Genomic DNA, 21,008 nt, shown 5'->3' with positions numbered 1-21,008 from the left:
CCCCCCCCCCCCCCCTTTGTATAAACTCACTCATTTAGGTGTATAAATATGTATGTATAGACATAGATATGTGATTGTTTATATAATGGTAATTATATTTTATGTATGTTTCACGCTAATAAGAAAACCAATAAAAAGATTTTTTTTAAAAAAAGCATTTGTTAAGACAATGGAGGAATACTTGTGGAGTTTAAAAACTGCTTCCATCATTGGACCAAAATGTCTTCAAAAATGTGGAGGATGTTGCACCTGCACAGTCTAGTGCAGGAAGCAAACAAGGCTTCATCAGCTGTTAACTGGTGGCTAATCAGCATTAAGCAGTTTAGTTGAAGCCGGCTGCCATTGTTTACAGTTTCACTGGTTTCTTAAGCTCTACCTGCCTGCACAGTGTTTTTCCTAGTGTCACCTTGGAGGTGGTAAATGGTAAATGGACTGATTCTTATAAAGTGCTTTTCTACTCTCCTGGAGAACTCAAAGCATTTTATACAACATGCAACATTCACACAAGCACTTTCTGCTTTCCAGCTGACATTCACACACATTCGTACTCCGATGGATGGTTAGTATCTTTCCCAAGGATATTTGGTATGCAAGTGTGCAAAAAACCACAACAACCAGAGAACAGAATGATAAAGACACAACAGTGCAGTAGAAAAGTGCAACAATGACAGGAGGTGGTGCAAAAGTCTGAGCATTGTGCAAACAGTAGCTTGATGTATGAAGGTGTGTGTGTGTGTGTGTGTGCAGATAATCATTATGAGTGAAAGCAGGTAAAACATCAGCATTATAACAGCAGCGTGGACTCTGGCCACATACCCACTCTTACTGTTTCCTTATGTCAGGGGTGGGGACTCCAGGCCGAACGTGTTTTAAAGTTCACCTGGTAATGAACTAATCGTATGGTTCAGGTGTGCTGACCCAGGCTGAGACCTAAACCCTGCAGGACACCGACCTGCATCCTGCCTTTGACTTTCTCTCACCTTCATTATTATTTATTTCAGAACAACACACACATCCATGAGTGAAAAGAACATTTTCAATAACATCCTTTCTTTGAGTACTTCAGTTCACCGTCCATAAATGTACTGTAATGACAATGACAGCCTTGGAGCAGCTGTTTGTATTTGGGGAAATTACATTCAAATAAATGTATTTGTCATTTCCACTGAGGTGGTGCTGTGGGTGCTGCTTTCCCTCTGCTGTGGATGTTCACCATAATAAGGATTTGCTGCTGCTGCCTCGATCTCCTTTCTTTCTCAATGCTGTATTTGTTCTTTATAGATTTTTAATTGTTTTGATAACATCTCTGGAGTAGGTTGGACTCATCGCATCCTTTTCTGTGGATCTGTCCCTTTTAGACTGGTCAGATGGAGCCAACTCCACCTCTTAAACCCTGGGTGAAGCGAGCTGGTTGATAACCCTGTGTGAGAGATTATCCTGACCACTAATGTTCGAGTAAGTGAATCCAGACAATGAAGAGATCCTGGGTACACTGAACTGGCTGTAGTGTAGACCTCTGGTAAAGCAGCATGTTGTGGTGGGCGGCCATCTTTGAAGAACAGTCAGATTGAGAAAATGAAGCAGATGTGAACTACAAGAGGGACCTGTTTGTGTCACGATGGAAGAAATGGATGGACTAAAAACACAGGCCAGTTTTTGCTTTTGCTTTGTTAACTACTAGAAGACTAGAGGAAATATTAGTTACATTAATGGAAACAAAAACACACTCCCTACATTTATTTATTTTTCTTTCCTTTTTCTTTGTGTTTTTTATTTATTTGTTTGTCGTTTCCTGTTTTGCTTCGTTTTCTTTTCTTCTTCTTCTTTCATTCTTGTTGTATGGATATTTTAGTTGTTTAAATATAGAAAAAAAAAGAAAAATATATGTACTGACAGATAGCTGAAGTTGGTTTTGTATAGTGATTCCAAAATGTCAATTAAAAAAAAAAAAAGAATTTCTACGTGAAAGCGCCATCTCTGCTCGTGAGTACAAGTCTTGTTTGTTCTACAGCATGTCAGTATTCTGTGTATTACACTTGCACTGATTACTGTGCATGTAAATAGTAAACACTAGGTGGCAGCAGTGCACCGTTGTTTGTAAACATCCACACAGATCTGCACCAACACAGTAAACACAAAGGCAGGAAGCCAGGCTGAGAGTGCTGCAGACACTTTATTAGGCTTGAAAGAAGATGAACAGCAGGTTCGTTATATATGAGGACGGAGCTTTTATAACTGTGCATTTATTCTGAAAGTTTCACATTCCTCTGTTACATCATCAGGTCTGCAGAGCCACGTCTGCCTGTCTCCATGGAGCAGCCCTGCACTGTAACAAGAGTGTACTGAGTGTACTTGAAACATCTGGAATGCATACGACACTATCCTGTTAGCACAGACATACATGTACTAACAGCACAGACATACATGTACTAACAGTACAGACATACATGTACTAACAGCACAGACATACATGTACTAACAGCACAGACATACATGTACTAACAGTACAGACATACATGTACTAACAGCACAGACATACATGTACTAACAGCACAGACATACATGTACTAACAGCACAGACATACATGTACTAACAGCACAGACATACATGTACTAACAGCACAGACATACATGTACTAACAGTACAGACATACATGTAAGGCATTGTGTGTGTTTGTTGCATCGACACACATGAGATGAAGTGGTTTGGACAGCGTCGTGCCGTTCACATGAAGAGCCTGAGGATCTTGGGCTTGTAGACCTGCATCTTGCTGGAGTCCATGCTCTTCACACTCTCCTGTGCTCCCAGGATATACTGGTGTGCCTCATCGAAGAGCTCCTTTCCAACAGCTTCCTGGACTCTGTCCCGCCACGCACTCAGCTCGGGTCTCCCCTCAAACACGTCCACGCCGGCGCCCACAGGCTGCATCGAGACAAGCACGAGAAGAGGGTTCAGGTTTAGTCCCCACAGAGATCAGAACCGGTTTGTTCGTCGACCTCGTTCCCAGCAGCTGTTTCAGCTCAGGAGGAGCTGAAAACACTGGGGATGTGTGCGACCAGTCAAAGTGTTGCTACGGTTACTAGTCGGTACCAGGCAAACTAGTCGTTGGAGCTGTTTGTTGGTGAGAAACACCATTAATCTAGATGAACTGGAAAAAGGAAATACCATTCCTAAAACCAGTGGTTCCCAAACGTTTTTCGCTGGGCCCCCCTTTGTTTCACAAGAAAAATGCCCCCCCCAAAACAAAAAAACCATCCTCCAACCACACGCCCATATTTTGCTCCATTGCGGTTTATTTCACACCTCAAACATTTAGTAAACAATTAAGCAAATACAAGTAATCTGCAATAAATTACAGGAAGTAAGAAAATAAACTACTAACTCTTTTACGCTGCGTCCACACCTACACGGGTATTTTTGAACACGCAGCTGTTTCGTCCACGTAAACGGCGTTTCCAATCACTGAAAACTGAGATTTTTAAAACTCCTTTTTTGAGTTTACGTGTGGACGAGGAATACAGAGTTCGTCACGCAACGTCAAAGGTATGTGCCTTTATTCACGTCACGCTGTGGCCACGTTATTGTTTACATGAGATGAATTGCAGAATGATAGAGACGAAATACTGTTAATCTGACTGTCTGCAGGTTTACACGCAGTTACTGTCCCTCTGTTTACAAAGGCAGAGGCGTCACGCTGTCATTATTTTACTGTTTGTGTAATAATATTCAACATTGCTATCAATACATTTTCAAAAAATGCCTCTCTGTTCAAAATGGGTTCAAGAACATAAACAGCTGTGGGATCCTGTTTGTCTGTGATTTGAACCGAGGGGACAAATCGTGTCAGGATCAGCCTGATGTTATTTGTATCCTGTAACTTTACTGTATAAAGAGCAAACATCTCCAACATGTCAGGAGTAGTTAGTCATTACAACAAGTGTTTGTGAACTAAATCAAGGATGTGGGATCCTGTTTGTCTGTGATTTAAACAGCCCAGCGCTGCTCCCCACGAAGGGAAAACCAATCCTGCAGGGAGACCTACCTCAGCACTTGTGCAGGTGAAGCCAAAGAGAAGATTTGCTTCACCATATTTTCTAGTCTTTGGCTCAGAATGAAGTTAGTTTGGAAACATATTCAGCGATGCTTCATCTCCTGCTTTGTGTTTGTGTGGGAGCCCCGTCAAAAACCTGTCCATGATGCTAGCAGTGTCCAAGCGTTTTGTTTTTGTTTTGTTTTTTCCTTCTTTTCATACTGCCCCCCCCCCCCCCCCCCAAGGGGGGCGCAGAGCTATTGCAAGTGATAACAGGGACAATATGCCAAAAACGCACCAATGTACAAAGAAATGACAGCTGTGCACTTAACGATGGTGTGACGGGGACCTGAACGAGTTTAAGATCACGTGTTTGCTCCTCTCATGGTGGGAACTCTGATTCCTGTTACTGCGGGAACATTCGGGCCGCTCACCTGCATGATCTCCACAATGGCGACCAGATCAGCCAGTGAAATCTGATCTCCAGCGATGAAGGGCCTGTCCTGGAGGAACTTTTCTTCAACCAGTTTCAGGGAGGAGTTCAGATCGTCCAAGGCCGCATTCATTTTGTCCTCCGGGATTTCCACGCCCATGACCTTGGGAATCATGACCTACAGGCACAATGGATTCAGTGTGAGTGAAACAACGAGCTTAATGCTGAACACAATCAGGAGATGAATGATGACACGGCGACTCAGAAGCCTGGTTTTTCTTTGAGCAGAGACCAACAAACTAGGAAAGTAGCATCTGTCCCAAAGAGGTGGGCGAGGAAAAGCTCGAACACGTGGTCGCCTTCTCTCACACGCCCGGGAGGAGACGATGCAGGCAGAGGACGTGTGTCTGGGTGCTGCGCCTCCGCCTGCTCGCATGACTTGCTCAGTGACATCACTGCACAGTGATTTTACTTCCTAACCAGACGAAAGGATATTCCAACACAGCTAGAACATGATGCTGATAAGACATTACTAATCTAACAGCACCTACACAGATCAGTGACGGGGAACGTACCCGGAGCCAGAAGATCTTGGAGCCGTGCATCCGGATGGCTGTGTGCTGCCACGACAGGTACTCGTTGACGCGAGCACGCTGCCGGAGGTCAGCTGGGTACCAGAAGTCGGGAGTCTTAAACTTCTCAGCCAGGTACAACATGATAGCGATGCTGCAGAGAAGACATCACTGTGACGTCACGGCAGACCAGCGCTTCCTCACCTCACCACTGTTTGACATAATCACCTTTCAGCCAGGCAGAAGTCTCCATCTCTGAGAGCTGGCACCTTCCTGATCAGGCTGATCTTCCCAAAGTCCTCCCCATACTGCTGGCCTGGGACCAACACACGCACACATTTTAATAGCAGATATTTGGAAGAATCACATGATCATCGTAGACATAACCAGACAGCGTCAGTTTTCTTCTGTTCACAGTCTTATCAGTGCGGACCGACGGAGCAGCTGCTCTGCAAGCGAAGGAAGTTCAAAGAAACCCTGATCTACACCCTCACAGACTCACAACTCAGACCTGTGCTCGTCCAAACCTCCTGCTGCTGTGAACGCTCACACTGCCGACGTGCGTGTCTGCGTGCGTGCGTGAACTCACCGTCCAGCAGAGAAAGCTTCTTGAAGTCGAAGCTGATGTTGTTCTTCTTGGCGAAGATGTACACGGAGCGGCAGGGCTGCGAGAACAGGTCCAGGTAGAGCTCCAGCGCCATGACGGTCCCGTGTCTGTGCGGCACCACAGAGTTTAAAGTCCTCTAAGAGTTGGCGCCCCGCCCCCTGCTGTCGTGTGCCTCACCCTGACAGTGGAGTTAATGGCGATGGTAAAAACATGTTTAAAAAGCACACAAAATGTGTTTAAACACAAAATGTGTTTAAACACACGTTTTAAAGTGTTTTCAAACACAAGGCGTGTCCAGTGAAACCCAGCAGCTGCAGAGCACTGACTGGGTTCACTCGCCTGGAAACAAATGACAATAAACTTTGAATCTACACCAGTAACTTTTACCAACAGCCTTACATGAGACGCACTTAGTATCTCAAAGCTGTGCTTGAGGTCAAATCTGTTTCTATCAAAGGTGAAGTACATGAAGCCAATGACAAGCCTGCATTATTCCCTAATGACCACCAGGGGGCAGGAGACCAACGGGCCAGGATGTTTTCTTGCGTCGTTGTGTCGTCACTGCTGATGAACAAATCGCCTCGGAGTCGTCATATCGATTCTTTTATTCCGTATATAGAACAACGCATCCACGCAACTGTAAACTGCTAAGCTAGCACATGAACACACAGCCGGCGCACCCATCTACTTCCGGTGATTTCAAAATAAGAGTTGGAACATTACAGGCGTGTCTAAGATATTATTATGACCGCACTGCCAGCATAAGAGGAACTGGAAACAGCAGTTTCATCACACAAACATGTGGTTGCAGAGGTAACCATGGTTCTATGAATGAGTGTATTACAGCTTGAGACACGTTTAAGGACCAGGCAGGACAAATATTTCACAGCAGGTCCCAAAATATTCCTCGTCTGATGAAGGCAGAGAGGTGGTTGGTATGATGGAGAGAAGGAAGACACGTGGATGTGGGCACGCTGCACTCCAGCTGAGCCGTCTGCCATCATTGCTGCTGGTAGTGCCTTGCTTGCATTAGCTTGCACCTCCTTCCCTCTGATTCATTCCCAGAGAGTCGTCTGATTGTTTTGGTAGGAAGCCAACACGGGCAGTGTTTCAGCATCAAACCTGAGAGTCAAGTTTAACAGACATCTGGCTTTCATGTGGAGCGTCAGACACACTAAGGAGACTGATGAGGAAGTCTGGCTAAAGAACGCTGGAATCTCCCACCTCGACTGATTCATGGATGAATAATCTGTGGATCTGCAGATGTTTGAATGTGAGAGAAATACTTTTGACTTTGGTTTTGTGGTGATCTCATTAACCTTTTATCACCTAAGTAGCATACAGGCGACCTGGAATTATTTTGTCATTTCCACTGTAAAATTCTTCCATCCTTCAGGAATCGTCTGAATTTCCTCTCTAGCTCAGAATAGTTGAGGAGTTATGAGAGGTGCGAATGGTAACATCTAGGAGGAGCTTCTGTCTGTGTTCACGCAGCAGAACCAAGCACAAATGGAGCTGGAGTCTTTAAAGAGCAGTCCCACCGCTGGCTGATGCTCAGAGCATCTGCCTGAAGGGAAGGCATTTCAGGATTGAGATGTGAATGCACTGAAGAGTGATGAGTGTTGAAAAGCTGGAAGGAGTGCTGTGATCAGCTGATGGATGAAGAAAGTGGAGGACAGCTAGGAAGAGCAGAGGATTAGTAAGGAGGAGGTGAGGGCAGCTATGAAGAGTCGGTTGTTTAGGAGGACGGTGGACTAACCAGGATTTTCACAGGAGGAGAACTGTACTGGTACAGATCTGCAGAGGGTGATGTACAGAGCTGCAGTAACCACAGAGGAACAGCTCAGAGTCAGAGAGGCTGGTTTGCACATGTGCAGAGCAGGGAGGGTGGATGTACTGGACACAGGATGATGAAGATGGAGCAGCCAGGCCAGGGGGAAGAGGAAGACCTCAGAGGAGGTTCATGGGTGTTGGTGTCACACAGGGGGATGCTGGGAGAGGCTGAGACAGAGGCTCCTAAACCGACCAGCCGAACGTCTGAAAAATCACCCGAGATCCTAACTTTGTTCTTCGTTAACTTTTATTATGGCCCTGACCAAAGATCAGTCACGTCTCCACTGAGAACTGGTGACCTGCGTGATTACGTTTTTGTCTTGTTCTGCATCAACAGTCAGTGTTTCCTGCTCATACACTGTGACATTTAATATCAGGTTCGTCTCACAGATGATTCAGGGAGTTCAGTCCAACGGGGAGTCCTCTTGCTCCATCTCTGTGCTCTCTGAGCTGATGGGCTCCAGACAAGCTGCAGAGCACTGGGTGAAAGGTCATCTGAGCATTTACTCAGAGCTGTGTTGTTGCTCTTTCAGGGACAGATGAGGGTCAGTAACCTCCTATGACAAACACTTGCCTTTATAAATGTACCCGTGTTCACTCAGCTGGTGAAGTCAGATCTTACAGCTCATCGTTGTGTTAGTCAGGCCAAAGCAGCGTGTTTGAAACATCCAGTTATTCTCTAACCCAGATTCTTGAGACTAAACCCTTCACACTGATGTTCATCACTTAGATTAAACTCACCTTTTTCAGTGAACACAGGAGCTTTCCTCTGCTCTCACACATAAAGACTGTTGCTCAGTAAGGACGAGGCATTTAGCCACGTCTTCTTTAGATCAGGAATATTAACACATTTAGGATACACATGTAAAAAGTGGCACCTTTCTCACTGATGTGTGTGAGCCAGGAGCTACCAGCTGTACGTCGCACTTCTGTAACGACTGAAGTCACCAATGTGCAAAGATGCACATCGAACCTGCTGAACACACGAAACAATGAACATTTTCAGGTGAAGCTGAGCTTTGAGAATCTGGCAGCAGATATATAACGGTGCTAACATGTGAAAGAAGGCAAACACACACATAAGTGAACTGTGTTTATTTCATCCACATCACAGTAACCTTGTTTCCAGAGGAGCCCTCTGCTACATCAAAACTCAAACATTAGAGCTCTTTCTCTGTGCGCCTCTTCGTAACAAGTATAGAAACCCAGCGAGTGTAACAGTCGCAGAGCTCGGGTTTGGTTCAGACAGCAGAAATGATCCTGGTGTGAAAATGAAGCGAGTGACCTTTAAACGACTGTGCAGAGGCGGCGGGTGCTGATGTGGTACAGCTGGTCTTTCAGGGAGGCGAGCCTTCACAGGAAGCTCATGACGGTTCCCTTTTTCCCCACTTGGTGAGGCTCCAGCGCGTTGAACATAATCACGATCCTGCCAATCAAACACAGCAGTCAGTCCAATTTCACTGCAGGTGTAAACTTTGCATGTGATCACTGTGAAGCTGTTAAGGAGACAGAGCCTCAGTAAACAGGTAACTCCAGCGAGTGTGCACAGCAGGCTCACCTGTCTTGGCTCAGATCGAGCTCCTTGGTCAGAAACTCAAAGATCTTGGCGCTGTGCTCCTTGTTCTTCTCGGCGGTGTCGGTCACACCGATAGCAGACACTGACAGGATCACACACGGAGAGGCGGAGCCTGCCATCAGCATCGGCAGCCCCGGCGTCACCACCACGTTCATCCGCTGCACCAAAGACACAGACACTCGCATTGAAGCCCGACTGAGAAAGAAGGCTGCACGGGCAAGGCTTCATCAAACTACGTGTGCAGCAGTTACTCCTCTGTGTCCTCACTGCACACGCACAACATGATGTAGCTGAAACACGAGCATCGGCTCAGTTAATCCACTGAATAACACAGTGTTCAATAGTTTGGTGTTGTCAGACTTTGTGTTTCTCTAAGCAGAGTCACAGTCTTTCATGTACATCTCTGAGGGGTTTAAAATCCAGAGTTGTGGACACAGTTACTCTGACCTCTGACCTCCTACAGTGGCTATGACCCTGACCGAAGGTGAAGCGACGCCCTGTATGAACATGTTGCTCTCCATACTTCTGCGTTGTTTGCTTGGTAAGTCTTTTTATCTGAGAAAGTTTAAATTTTATTAGCTTTTCCTTCTTTTTGAGTTGAGACGAAGCTGCTGCCACGTTACTCGCTGCTGCCACAATCACCTGATCTGCTGGATGAATGTATATTTTCATAGGTATTTGAAAACTACTTGTGGCACATTGAAGTGCATGCTGACCCTGACCTGACACAGTATCCCAGTTTAACTGTTCTCCTGTAAACTGGTGAGACAGCGTCCTCTGTCCGGGCTCCAGATGTGAGCGCTCTCTGCCAGCATGTCATTAGGTAAAAAACAAGAGTTCAAGCAAATGCACATACATGTTAATATTATCATTGGATACACACGACATGCAGATTAAAATGCTGTTCATGTGTTTGTGCTCCATGGAAACTGGTTTTAGCAGCGTGCTCAGACAAAAACACAGACAGCAGATCTGCAGAACATCACCTCCACCTCCAGGTTTGTCTACAGTCTTTGTGTTTCTCTGATGAGCATCAGTGTTAACCTCCTAGGACCTGCGTCCACATATGTGGACGTCACATTTTGGGTTATTTAGACCAAAATACTCAATTTTGCTCTTCAAGGGCCTGATATCCACTTACGAGGACATTATCCTGCTACTGTTCTATCAAAATGTTAAACAAATATCCTCATATGTGGCTCTGATTTTTCATAAAAACAAAAATAAGGTTAAAAAAAAACTTTGTTTTTACATTCATCAGGCCTCAATCAGCCCAAATATCAAAGAGAAATGAAAAATGCTGCTGTGGAAGAGTTCGGGTCTGAGGAGGTTAAATATGGATTCTTATTAGCAGCTTCACTGCTTGTTGGCTTTAAAGCTTTTATAGCCTCAGTGGTGCTAAACGGAGTCGTTTGTACCTGCTGCTAAAGCTGGAATTCACTTTATTCTTTACATCAGAGCAGGTGTGGAACGCCAGGCCTCGAGCGCCGGTGTCCTGCAGGTTTTAGACGTGTCCTCGACCTGCATGGCTAAATGACCTGCATGTGTTGAGGTTCTCCAGAGGCCGGGTAACAAACTCATCCTGATTCAGGTGAGATCTACAACCTGCAGGTCCCCACGCCTGATCCAGAGGCTGCAGCTGCAAGAATAGAAACTACACCGTCGTTTCATCAGACACGTGACTATAACCCAGTGCTGTGTCCTGCTGATGGAGCTGTGATACTGAATCAACTTTATTGACAAAGTGGCTCTTTGGCTGTGTCCCAATTCAGGGTCTGCAGCCTTAAAGGCCGCATTTTAAGGCCGATTACGTCACAGCGATGCGACGAAGGCTGTCCCAATTCAAAGGCTGCTCGAAATGCGGCCCTCAAATGCGTCCTTCATTTCCCTGAATTTTAAGGACGTGGCGGTGTAGACTTCGTGGCCCAACATATCCCAGAATGCATAGCGCGGCGGTGGGTGTGGATAAAAAAAAAAACGGCGGATGAGGGGCGCCTGAAGAGTAACTTAGTAAACTAAGTACTGAATATTATGTCACTTATTTATGTGCAAATGTTTAATAACGAAGAACATGAAAACATTCCTGTTGGCCACATGTCGGCAAAGTCATGTGACATTAGTGACGTTTGTACTAACTTGGTTTTAAAGCCTTTACTTTAAAATATACGCTGTTCAATAGCTGAGCTTAATCAGAGAAACAAACAAACAAATGAACAAAAGATTTTCTCCTTCATTTCTGTCAAAGCTGTATGAAACGGCTGTTAGTATCATGGTTGCTAGGCAACCTGGGCAGCGCGAGGCTAGACCGTCCCATTTCACAAGCCTCGCACTTCCGGTCTTAGCGGTCTTTGAGTACGCGGTCCTTGAGGACCGTTGAGGCTGCTACTTTAAGGCTGCAGACTCTGAATTGGCCTATGACGCGTGTAAAAACACTTTTGACGCTCTTTCACTGCGCGGTGACTTTCACCGGTTCAGCGTCATATCCCACTCTTCCCGATCGGTGCTTGTGATTGGTCACCTGTCGTACGTGGATCAGGGCTGAGAGGGTGACGAGAGAGCTGATGATGCAGACAGCGGACACGTATCCTCGGTGTGCTGCTTCGTGTGTGTGCGGTACTCACGTCCTCGGGTTTGCCCAGCGCCGCCGCGGTGCTGCAGCACAGCCTCTTCAGAAAGGCCTCCGGGAACTGTCCGGCGGGCAGGTTGCTCTGTAGCTCGATGAAGGGCATGTTGCTGAAGCTCGCACGACGTGGCCGCAGTGTTGCCAACTCCTCAGTAAGGAAAATCGCTATTGGTTGTCCTAAAAGTCGCTAGAAGTCGCTAAATGACGTCATCACCTAATTTGCATAATTGGTCATGCTAATGTAATTGTAACCTACGCTGCTGGAGAGAGAAATAACATCGTGGACGAGACATAAAGTGAGCAAAAAACGTCCTAAATGCATTTAGAATTTATTTAGAACTACAAATTAAATTTCTTTTAGCAATTATTGTTTTTTGTAATGTCTTTCACGTCTTTTTTTAGCGACTTTTTATAGAAAAAAAGTCGCTAGGGGGTCTGAAAACTCGCTAAATATAGCGACAAAGTCGCTAAGTTGGCAACACTGCGTGGCCGTGGGAGCTGAGACGGATGTGTCGTAAGAGCTGGCGAAACCGGAAGTAAACATGTAAAACCTTAACTCTTTACCTGGGCTATAAACACACGGGAAAACTACAACTGTAATCCATGACGTCAGGTGTCATCAATCACAGCCCCCCAGCAGTCACATGTCTGCTGCTATGGTTCATAATCATCATCATTAGCATTAATGATACAGTTTACAGTATTGATATCGCATTCAGATGTTTAAACATACTGGTACCCAATTAGCCTTTATTACAGGTGCAGTTATAACCAGTTAAACTGTTGAGTTAAATCAATAATCTTAAATGCTTTTGAATGCTTGTTATAATCTTAAACGTGCATGTGCTGATTCTGTTGGGTTATAAAAGAAACTCTGAGTCCACTCTGTGCTAAAGTAGACAGGAAGTGCAGGCTTTTGCAGAGCGTGCTTGTGAAAGTTACTTTGAGGAGTTGTCTGGATGCTATTTGAATAAGCAGGTTGTTCATTATTGTCTTTTATTCATTTATATCTTTTAAGCTTTTAGTAGAGGTTCTTCATTAGGACATTTATTCAACATATTACAGATGTAGTTTCAGTTAGGTTATTGTGCACAGGAGAACTGGCCTCTCTTCTCGTGAGACCAAGTTCGTGTGAGGTCGAGCCACACACACACACACACCTGCACACACACACCTGCACACACTGTAGGTAGGCTTATGTTCTAGGTGAGAGTTCAGATATATTCGCTTGCAACTGTATTTTTGTGCGTGCAGAATTGCTAGTTTGTTGCAGAGCATGGCCCGAGGTTTTGGAGAAGCGAGGGTCAGAAGATGGACAGGAAGCAGCTGCCGTGGAGACGATGTTCTCTTCAAACTGTGTTAAAAGTCATTGTGGCTTTGAAACTATGTCTGTATTGTATCTGTTTGACGTTGAAGGGGCGTCATTAAATTTACACCCTGATGGTATAAAACATCTGCTTGTGCATTGTTAGACAGAGATGGATGCTGTCTGCGTACAGCGGTCTCGCCACGCGTGTCATTAAAATCATCGTTTGACCGAACCCTCCTGGATCAGTGGTGTTTCCGTGTCCCTGCTCAACATTTGAACCCGTAACAACTGTTAATGAACTTAACCAAGACTGACAGGGATGACTTTGTCCCGGACGGCTGCTTTAACGTGTTCATAGTTCAGGCCAGGCGGCCGTGTCCTCCATCGCTGTGGTTGTTTCAGGTCTCAGACCTGGAGGCACGTGGACTTAAAACATTTTTGCAGATTCTCAGAACAGCTTCAGGTCTTTCCTCTAGTGGACCTCGCAGGGCTCCGTAGGAGCTCGTTTCCTGTTTGTGCTGTAAAAAGAAAACTGGACTGAATCACAAAAATCCAGATCAGACCTTCACACAGTCATTAGGGAGCATTTACATTTTAAATATGTGAACCCCCAACCGGACACAGCAGATGGCCCCGCCCCTCCCTGAGCCTGGTTCTCCCTGAGTTTTTCCTTCCCACTGTCGCCAAAGTGCTGCTCATAGGGGGTCACATGATTTTGGGGTTTTTCTTTACCTTATGATATAAAGCGCCGTGAGGCAACTGCTGTTGTGACTTGGAGCTATATAAATTAAGCTGAGGAGTAGTGCTATCAGAAAGATTTCATAAATCCTTATTGGCTATCGTTTTTGCTCCAGCAGTTGAATGATGATGAAATTTGGTAACAAAGAGTTTGCAGAGACTCGGGCATGAGAGGAGGAGGGCTTCAGGGGGGGTGACATGACCTATGTGTATCCTGGGACGACCACATCAACAGGAGGGACGAGCAACACAAAGGCCGCACACAAGAAGGTGACGAGGGGTTTGCTTTTCAGTCGCTGCGGCGACACCAACAAACTGAATGAAGGCTGCCTCTGTGCTGCAAACTGGAAGCTGTGGTGGGGAGCAGGGCCCTGAACAAACTGGTATCCATCATAGATGATCTGCACCAACCTCTGAACAGGCAGTGCAGCAAAGAGACTCAGGAGATCATTCAGATACACAGCACGCGTGTCAGCTGCAACGATAATCATCTGTCAGATTGAGTGTTTCTGGAGTTACAGTCTTATTTTGACAGCAGTGTTGTGCGGCTCATGTTGGGAGCTAACACACAGACCTCTGTGCAACCTCACCACACACAGTCCTAACTGGCTGCTGCCGTTCTGTCAAACGAACACATCTACACTCACCTGCTGTTTACAATCTCAAAAAGGCTCAAATTTAACGTGACTATTAAAAAACACCTGGTGAAATTTAAAATGCAGCTTTGATGTTAAAACATTTCTATACTGTTCAGATCTGTGTGCTGTTTACATGAGTGCAGCGTGGCTCACACACTTTAACCTGCGAGTATCCAGCTGCTAGCAGACTTATAGCACCGATCCAGCAAACAAACCTTTAATGTTCAGTGTTTACCCACCATCATCATCATCATCATCAGTTTCCCACACTGAAAATAATCAAAGCAGGAAGTGAACATTTGTTTGGCTGGAGCATCACAAAGTAGGACAGACCAACACGTGACAGCAGCTATTTATTAAAGAGTTCATCACTGTTATAGTCAGCCCAGACCAGCGCACGCACGCACGCACACACACACACACACACACACACACACACACTCTGAAGTACAGCGCTCCCGTTGGTGTCACGTGATCTTCACCATGACTGTGGGGGTCCGTTCATCACACCAGCGATGTCACACCTGCACAATGACAAACAAACACGAGTGACCCCCTGCAGACGTCAGTCGTCTCCTAACATCAGTGCACTTTGTTTTAAAGGGAACTAATGAGGGAACCAAAATAACCAGGATCGATTAGAGGTTCTGAATGTTTGTTGACTGCCCACCCCCACTGATCATGTGACTGCCGGTGGGCTGTTGTTGCAGGTTTTCGTGGCGTGCTCCGAGCAGAGCTGCAGTGTGAGGCTCCACGCCGCCGTTACCAGACTCACCGTGGGAGAACTTGCACTGTTTGAGCGCCTCGTTGAAGCCCTCACAGAGAGCGAGGTCTGTATGGTTGGTGGCACAATCCAGAAACTGTTTGACTTCAAAGTGACAGGGGCCGGGCTGGGCTGGAGCAGACCGGGGGGGCTCCTGAATGAGAGCATGAAGAAGCGTCACACACGTGGCATTTCAAACCACAGCAGCTGCAACATTAGAGCTGAGGAAACGGGTTCAGGTTGGGCTGCTGGGCGACATTTCCAACCTCCTCTTACCTGGTACGTAGCTTTGGCTGGTTCTGGACTGCTGCTGCTGCCCCCACCGAATGCTCCCGTGAGGGCGCTGCCAACCACGTGGCCCACAGCTGAGCCAACAGCCACCCCTGCAGCTGTGGTAGCCATCTGGGCCATGAGTCCTGGACCCTGGGACTGAGCAGGGGCTGGGGCCAGCGAGGCCGGAGGTGCATGAACAGGAGCTGGAGCGTGGGATGGAGCTGGGCTACAGACAGGAGAAGAACAGTCATGCAACACTGCAGTTAGCAGGACGAGAGCTTCCAGCTGCTGAACGCGCTCTGTGCTGCTGGTAGCTTCTGAGGTCGGCTTCACATCAGAGCGTTCCCAGATGTGCTCCGGCTCCTCCCGTCCTATCCAGGATGCATTGATGGTGGTGGCCTGACTCAGTGCAGCCAAAAATCCCAGAATGCATTCAGTCCAAAAGTCAAACGTCACTTCGCTCATTTCTAAATGTTGGTGTTTGGTTTCTTTGTTGCTGACTAACGTTCAGCTTCATAACTGGATCGTTTGATTTCATCTGTCAGCACATGTAAACTGTGCTGCTCTTATTTAAACAGCTGGATTCAGGCTGACGTTAAACATATTTTAGTTCAGAGATGATCAAATTATGTTTCCAACATTTGCATAATTGTCCGAGCTCGGAGCTGTTAGCTAAAGCTGCTTCCTGGAGCAAAACTTCACGCACCTTTTGTGACCTTTGTGACGCAGAAATAATGTCAGCGGTGTTTCAGGCGCACGTCACCGTGACAAACTCACGTGTGCGGCGGAATCAGCGCTGCGTTTGCACTAATGCAACAGCAGCGCTGATATTAACACACAGGTGCTGTGACGGTCTCACCTGGCTGGAGCCGAGGGACGGCTGCGGCTTCCTCGGGCCATTGGAGATGATTTAGCGGACAACGCAAAGCCTGGACACGCTGACCTGCTCGCCTCTACACCGGCTCGACTGACCTTGTGCAACTCGCCTGTAACCCCCCCCAAAGAGTAACTGGAGGCAAACATCGCGAGATTTAGGCGTTACTTTAAACTCCAGGCGGGGGGGGGCTCAACTTCTTGGGTTTTTTCAAGTTTCATTGGAGGTTGTAAACAGCAAAACGGCGCATTAGCGCCACCTGCTGGTGTGGAGGATGATCTCAGCTGCTGATAAGCGTCCGTGGCTGCAGAGCTGCAGCAGCTCACGGAGATCTGGCCAGTGTTGGTCAGGTTACTTGAAAAGTAATCAGTAACTAATTATTTCCCCCAAAAAGTAATCCCGTTACTTTACTGATTACTTCTTTTCGAAAGTAATTAATTATTTAGTTACTTTTTAAAAACACGATTTACAACCTGAATAGGTGATAAAGTGATAGATCTTTCAGCCCAATTCTACTTTTTCTGCATAATCATCATACAAAATGTAATCAAATGGAAAAGTCTCTTTTTAAAACTTGTTTTATTAGTTTTAATCTTTTAACTTTATGCATCAAGCAAAAATTTAATTATCTGCAACATTCTCTGACTGGAAGAAATTAGTTTAACATTTAAACCTATTTTCTGCACATTCCAGCACATAAAATAAAATATTTTTGTGTGTTTACACTCACTCTTTCAAATAGATGCAAGTAAAACACAGCAGAAAATAAATAAAGTCACAGACTAGCGGTCCTGTTGCTCTATTTTCACCTGTAAAGCAGGAGTGGTAACGCGTTACTGCCCATCTCTGGATCTGGCTGCCTCTTTGTCTTCCTGTGGTTTTGGCTCACTTCAGTGACGCCTGTCCTTCCCACAGTGGTCACGGGGCCCTGGATGAAAACTGTGATGCTCCCTCCCGTGCGTCTCATTTCTCTGTGTTTGGTGGATTTTCTGAAACCATTGTCCTTTCCTTTCTTGCTCCTTTCGTTAGAGTTTGTGCTCTGATGTCTGAGCTGCAAACTGACCCGTGGTCTTGTATCGTCGTCCGGCTGCAGAGCTCAAAGAGCCCATTGCTCTGATCCTTGTCCCTAATCTGACATGAAACTGGGAGAATAAACGCTGCGTGTGACGCAGTACAGATGTGGACAGAACTGTAACACTGCTCCATGTCCGTGTGACTGTGTGCAGGTGTAGAAAAGAAGCAGTCATGTAAGACAACCCCACGGCAGTGCTGTTTCTGGGCGACTGTCCCCCCACAGCTCTGTGCGTCTCCTCATTTCCACAGGTTTCTGTAGTTTGATGTCATAACCAAGGATTCATCTTTTCATTCTGTCCCTTTACAGCTGTTCACTGTTACACACAAATCACGAAAGCAGCCACTGACAACCCGTCACGTACTACAGCTCGTGTCACTGCCCCCTGACATCAGCATCACCCGTGGATGCATGGTTTCCACTCCACGGTGCTTCTCGTGCTGTTGTGAACACTGGTCCGTGACTGCAGCGTGGGTTGGCTGTGTGCTCTCGTGCAGCAGCGCGGGGAGTCCTCTCAGCTCTGGCTGAGCGCTCACGGCAGTACCGCCCCTGACCGCGGGGGGCGCTGTGAGCTGGTCGCCGGGGTTCCTTCTGGAAAAGCTCCGTCGCCGTTAAAGCTTCCGAAGAGCGTCCGTCCTGCGAGCCGAGGTGCAGGTGGTGGTCCCGGGTTATGCATGTCAGATAGCAGCAGCAACAACGCACAGGCTCCGCCTTCTGTGAGAAGGTCTGAAGATGTCTGCCGCCGTGGACTTCCACTCTCAGATCGCCTCCATCATGGAGGTGCTGGCTAACGCGGCCGTGGCGGAAATCTGTAAAGTTGTGGACGATGGGTACGCGGTGGTTCACCTGGAGATGTCCCGGAGCCAGAAGGAGAACGAGTTCCTGAGGAGGAAAATCAAGCTGCTGGAGCTGCAGATCGCCCGGTACCGAGCGGAGAGGGTGAGGGGGGCAGACGGCTCCATCAGCAGCCGCTTCCCCGGGGTCCGCCTCTTCAGCCGGCAGAGCAGGGACTCACAGGCGGGTATGTAGCACCGGCACCGGGGGGTGAAGCGTTACCGTCATAGGACAGGCTGGCAGACACGGCGCGGAGGGAGGGCAGTGTGCCGTGACTCAGCGTGACACAGTCCACTCGGTGATTTCGTGTTTGACCACGGCCGCGGGCCTGTCCGGTGTAGCGTCCTCCTCTGGTGGACTCGAGTGTCAACGCCACGGGCTGCTTATATCCAGGCTCACTCATATGTTTGCAGCTCCACTGTGTCTGTGGGCTGATTACCTGCTTTAAAAGCCTCGTGTAGTCCAGACACACCGCTGACCTCTGACCTCTGTGCCTGAGTCAGCGATTTCACTCCTGTCTTTGATTCGCTCGCTGCCACTGGAGGAGAAAAGTGTCATTTACAGCCGTAAATCTGTAAATATGTGCACAGCTGCTCAGTAACAACGCAGGGCAGAGCCCAACAAACCCACACTGACCCTGGGTCCCCTCATGTGACCAGTCACACTGGTTATTGTACCAGCAGCTGATTGGTTGGTCCAGTTAAAGCACTCAGAGTGGGGCGGAGCTGCTGTAGCCTCAGTGCTGGTTTGACTGTCAGTGACAAACACAACACAGAGGTTACAACTACGCTGTAAACTTGTTTGCAGCCAACAGAAAACAACGTTTCCTTTAAGAATCGATATCTGACGTTAGAGCAGGGGTCCCCAATCCCAGTCCACGAGGGCCGGTGTCCTGCAGGTTTTAGATCCACCCTGGGTCAACACACCTGAATCACATGATCAGCTCATTACAGGCCTCTGGAGAACTGAAGACATGTTGAGAAGGTCATTGATCCATTTAAATCAGCTGTGATGGATCATCTAAAACCTGCAGGACACCGGCCCTCGAGGACTGGGACTGGGGACCCCTGCATTAGACTGTCACAGGGATCTCCCAGGAGTGGCTGTTTTCTGGAGATCTGATTGGTCAGTAGGTGGTGATTTGTACCTGTTCACCTGTGATGAAGTCTGTTTGTCCAAACACTCAAATCCAGCTTAGATGTTACGATGATCTACTGTAAGGAGGCTGACTCAGAGCGGCAAGCCTCTGGCTCTGTGGACATGCAGCTTTGTAATACCTAACGTGCACGTGTGTTTGGCACCACATTAAACACCTGATCGTTTATATGAGTCTTTATTTTGAGTGATCAAACTCACGAGCCTCTAATCCTTCTCCTGGTATCCCATAAGGCCCCTCTCTGCAGGGCAGGACCAGGTTCCTGAACCGAGGGCCAGGAGCTCATCAGTCTGTGCAGAAGATCCAGCTCGTCAGTCTGGACCAGGATCCTGATCAGGAGGTCGTGACCACCACCAAAGCCGAGGTAAGTCCTCCATAGAAGACGTCCGTTTGCACACCAGTCCAAACTGTGTCACACTTACAGACGGTCACAAAAGGTTTTGAGTTGTTTTTAAAGAATCATGGCTGCAGCAGCAGACTCCCTTTGTTACTCTGCCCCCGTTTAAAACGATCCATGAGTAACACGGACAGGCTCAGAGCAGATGTAACCCACACACCTCACCACGGTCTCCTCGTACCTGTCCTGCACCACCTCACTGCTCTGACCTCTCCATGCAGCACCACAGTTCCTCTCTCAGCAGCCTGTCATCTGCTTCCTCTGATCCTCAACGACACAGTGAAGCTCCGTCTGACCGTCTCTGTTCTCCTCCATCATCACCCTCAAACATCTTCTGCTCACTGATCTCTGTAACCTCGCTTCAACAGCTCCTCCTGCTCATCGTCCCTCTGTAGCTACTGCAGATGTGTAGCAGCACAGTTCTCCTCCTGCTTCAACAGCCTCTCATAGACATCTTCATACCTGGAAAGCTCATCTGGACCAGGTGTATTTCCACTCTTCATCCTCCTGTAGCTGACCTCACTTCCTGCTAATTATTCCTCTACACTTCCTGATTCACTAACGTCCCCACCCTCCTTCCATCACTCTCTGTTTTTCCAGTTGTGGGAGGAGCTACGAGGACTCTGGGCTTGCAGCGAACACAATAGAACAGATGTAGACATTTCTATACTAGAGTGTGAGTGTCTGTGACCACAGTCTCATGTGTCTGACGTCGTAGCGTCCACAGACAACAGTGACAAACATTCTTGGCTTTTTCTTTCCTCTGGTGCATTTTCATTCAGCAAGAACACCTGCAGCGACAGGAGCTAATGTGTCTGCTTTTAGCAGAAGCCTGTATGGATCGGTGGAAATGCTCACGTCTCTGTTTTCCAAGCCACATTTCTTCACTGGCAAAATATGTGAGGGTTTGTTTGTGCAGCTCCCCTCAGTTCCTGTCCACAGCTCTGCTGTTAGCGTCCTCCAGCTCGCTGCTGCTGTCACGTGGCTAACATCTCCCTCATTTAGAGTTAAAAGTGTTCTTGTCGTTGTTGAGCGTGAATAAGAAATCGAATGTTGGGTCCATAAAAATCTGGAGGATGACGGCAGAGTAGAGAAGCAGCACAACGTCTCAGGGAGGAAACGCAGTATTTGCTGATGCCTGTGGGCTTCAGACTGTCGTCATTCACTGCAAACTAATAAACAGTCCTAATATTTAAAATGTGCACAGTGTAGTTACCCGTCTGCCTGTGAAAATGGGCCTTTGTCACCAAACATGGTGGGTTTGTGGAAGCATCAGTTG

The 21,008-nt window shown here is 47.2% G+C and overlaps 4 protein-coding genes across 5 annotated transcripts in view; 1 reads left to right on the top strand and 3 right to left on the bottom strand.

Moving 5' to 3' along the window:
• Positions 1-2,154: 2,154 nt before the first annotated feature.
• On the bottom strand, positions 2,155-6,282 carry gstt1b (glutathione S-transferase theta 1b). Of its 2 annotated transcripts, none has more exons than XM_085164068.1 (6): positions 5,626-6,282; positions 5,265-5,352; positions 5,040-5,190; positions 4,466-4,642; positions 2,609-2,923; positions 2,155-2,378 (listed from the first exon to the last, which is right to left on the bottom strand). In XM_085164068.1, exons 1-5 carry the CDS (start codon positions 5,735-5,737, stop codon positions 2,726-2,728), a joined length of 726 nt encoding a protein of 241 aa, XP_085020194.1. In that variant the 5' UTR covers positions 5,738-6,282; the 3' UTR covers positions 2,155-2,378; positions 2,609-2,725. The 2 variants fall into 2 exon arrangements, with proteins under 2 accessions (XP_085020194.1, XP_085020195.1); XM_085164069.1 differs by having other exon boundaries at positions 2,632-2,923.
• Positions 6,283-8,556: 2,274 nt separating this feature from the next.
• Positions 8,557-12,308, bottom strand: ddt (D-dopachrome tautomerase). Its single transcript, XM_085164089.1, has 4 exons — positions 12,168-12,308; positions 11,674-11,808; positions 9,035-9,210; positions 8,557-8,902 (listed from the first exon to the last, which is right to left on the bottom strand). The coding sequence occupies exons 2-4, from the start codon at positions 11,779-11,781 to the stop codon at positions 8,830-8,832; spliced, it is 357 nt and encodes a 118-aa protein (XP_085020215.1). The 5' UTR covers positions 11,782-11,808; positions 12,168-12,308; the 3' UTR covers positions 8,557-8,829.
• A 2,392-nt stretch (positions 12,309-14,700) lies between these two features.
• Positions 14,701-16,434, bottom strand: chchd10 (coiled-coil-helix-coiled-coil-helix domain containing 10). Its single transcript, XM_085164078.1, has 4 exons — positions 16,256-16,434; positions 15,400-15,622; positions 15,136-15,277; positions 14,701-14,884 (listed from the first exon to the last, which is right to left on the bottom strand). Exons 1-4 carry the CDS (start codon positions 16,417-16,419, stop codon positions 14,865-14,867), a joined length of 549 nt encoding a protein of 182 aa, XP_085020204.1. The 5' UTR covers positions 16,420-16,434; the 3' UTR covers positions 14,701-14,864.
• A 300-nt stretch (positions 16,435-16,734) lies between these two features.
• LOC146517646 (uncharacterized) overlaps positions 16,735-21,008 on the top strand; it is a 6,181-nt gene continuing 1,907 nt past the window's right edge. The window contains exons 1-2 of the mRNA XM_085164043.1: positions 16,735-18,363; positions 19,566-19,696. Of these exons, the coding sequence (XP_085020169.1) occupies positions 18,075-18,363; positions 19,566-19,696 (420 nt within the window). The 5' untranslated portion in view covers positions 16,735-18,074. The remainder of the gene's footprint in view (positions 18,364-19,565; positions 19,697-21,008) is intronic.

This window comes from Neolamprologus multifasciatus, chromosome 6, assembly GCF_963576455.1.
Source record: "Neolamprologus multifasciatus chromosome 6, fNeoMul1.2, whole genome shotgun sequence".
In the NCBI taxonomy this organism is placed as follows: domain Eukaryota; kingdom Metazoa; phylum Chordata; class Actinopteri; order Cichliformes; family Cichlidae; genus Neolamprologus; species Neolamprologus multifasciatus.
Note: the sequence above shows the minus strand (reverse complement) of the source record. Positions and strands in the feature narration are given on the sequence as shown.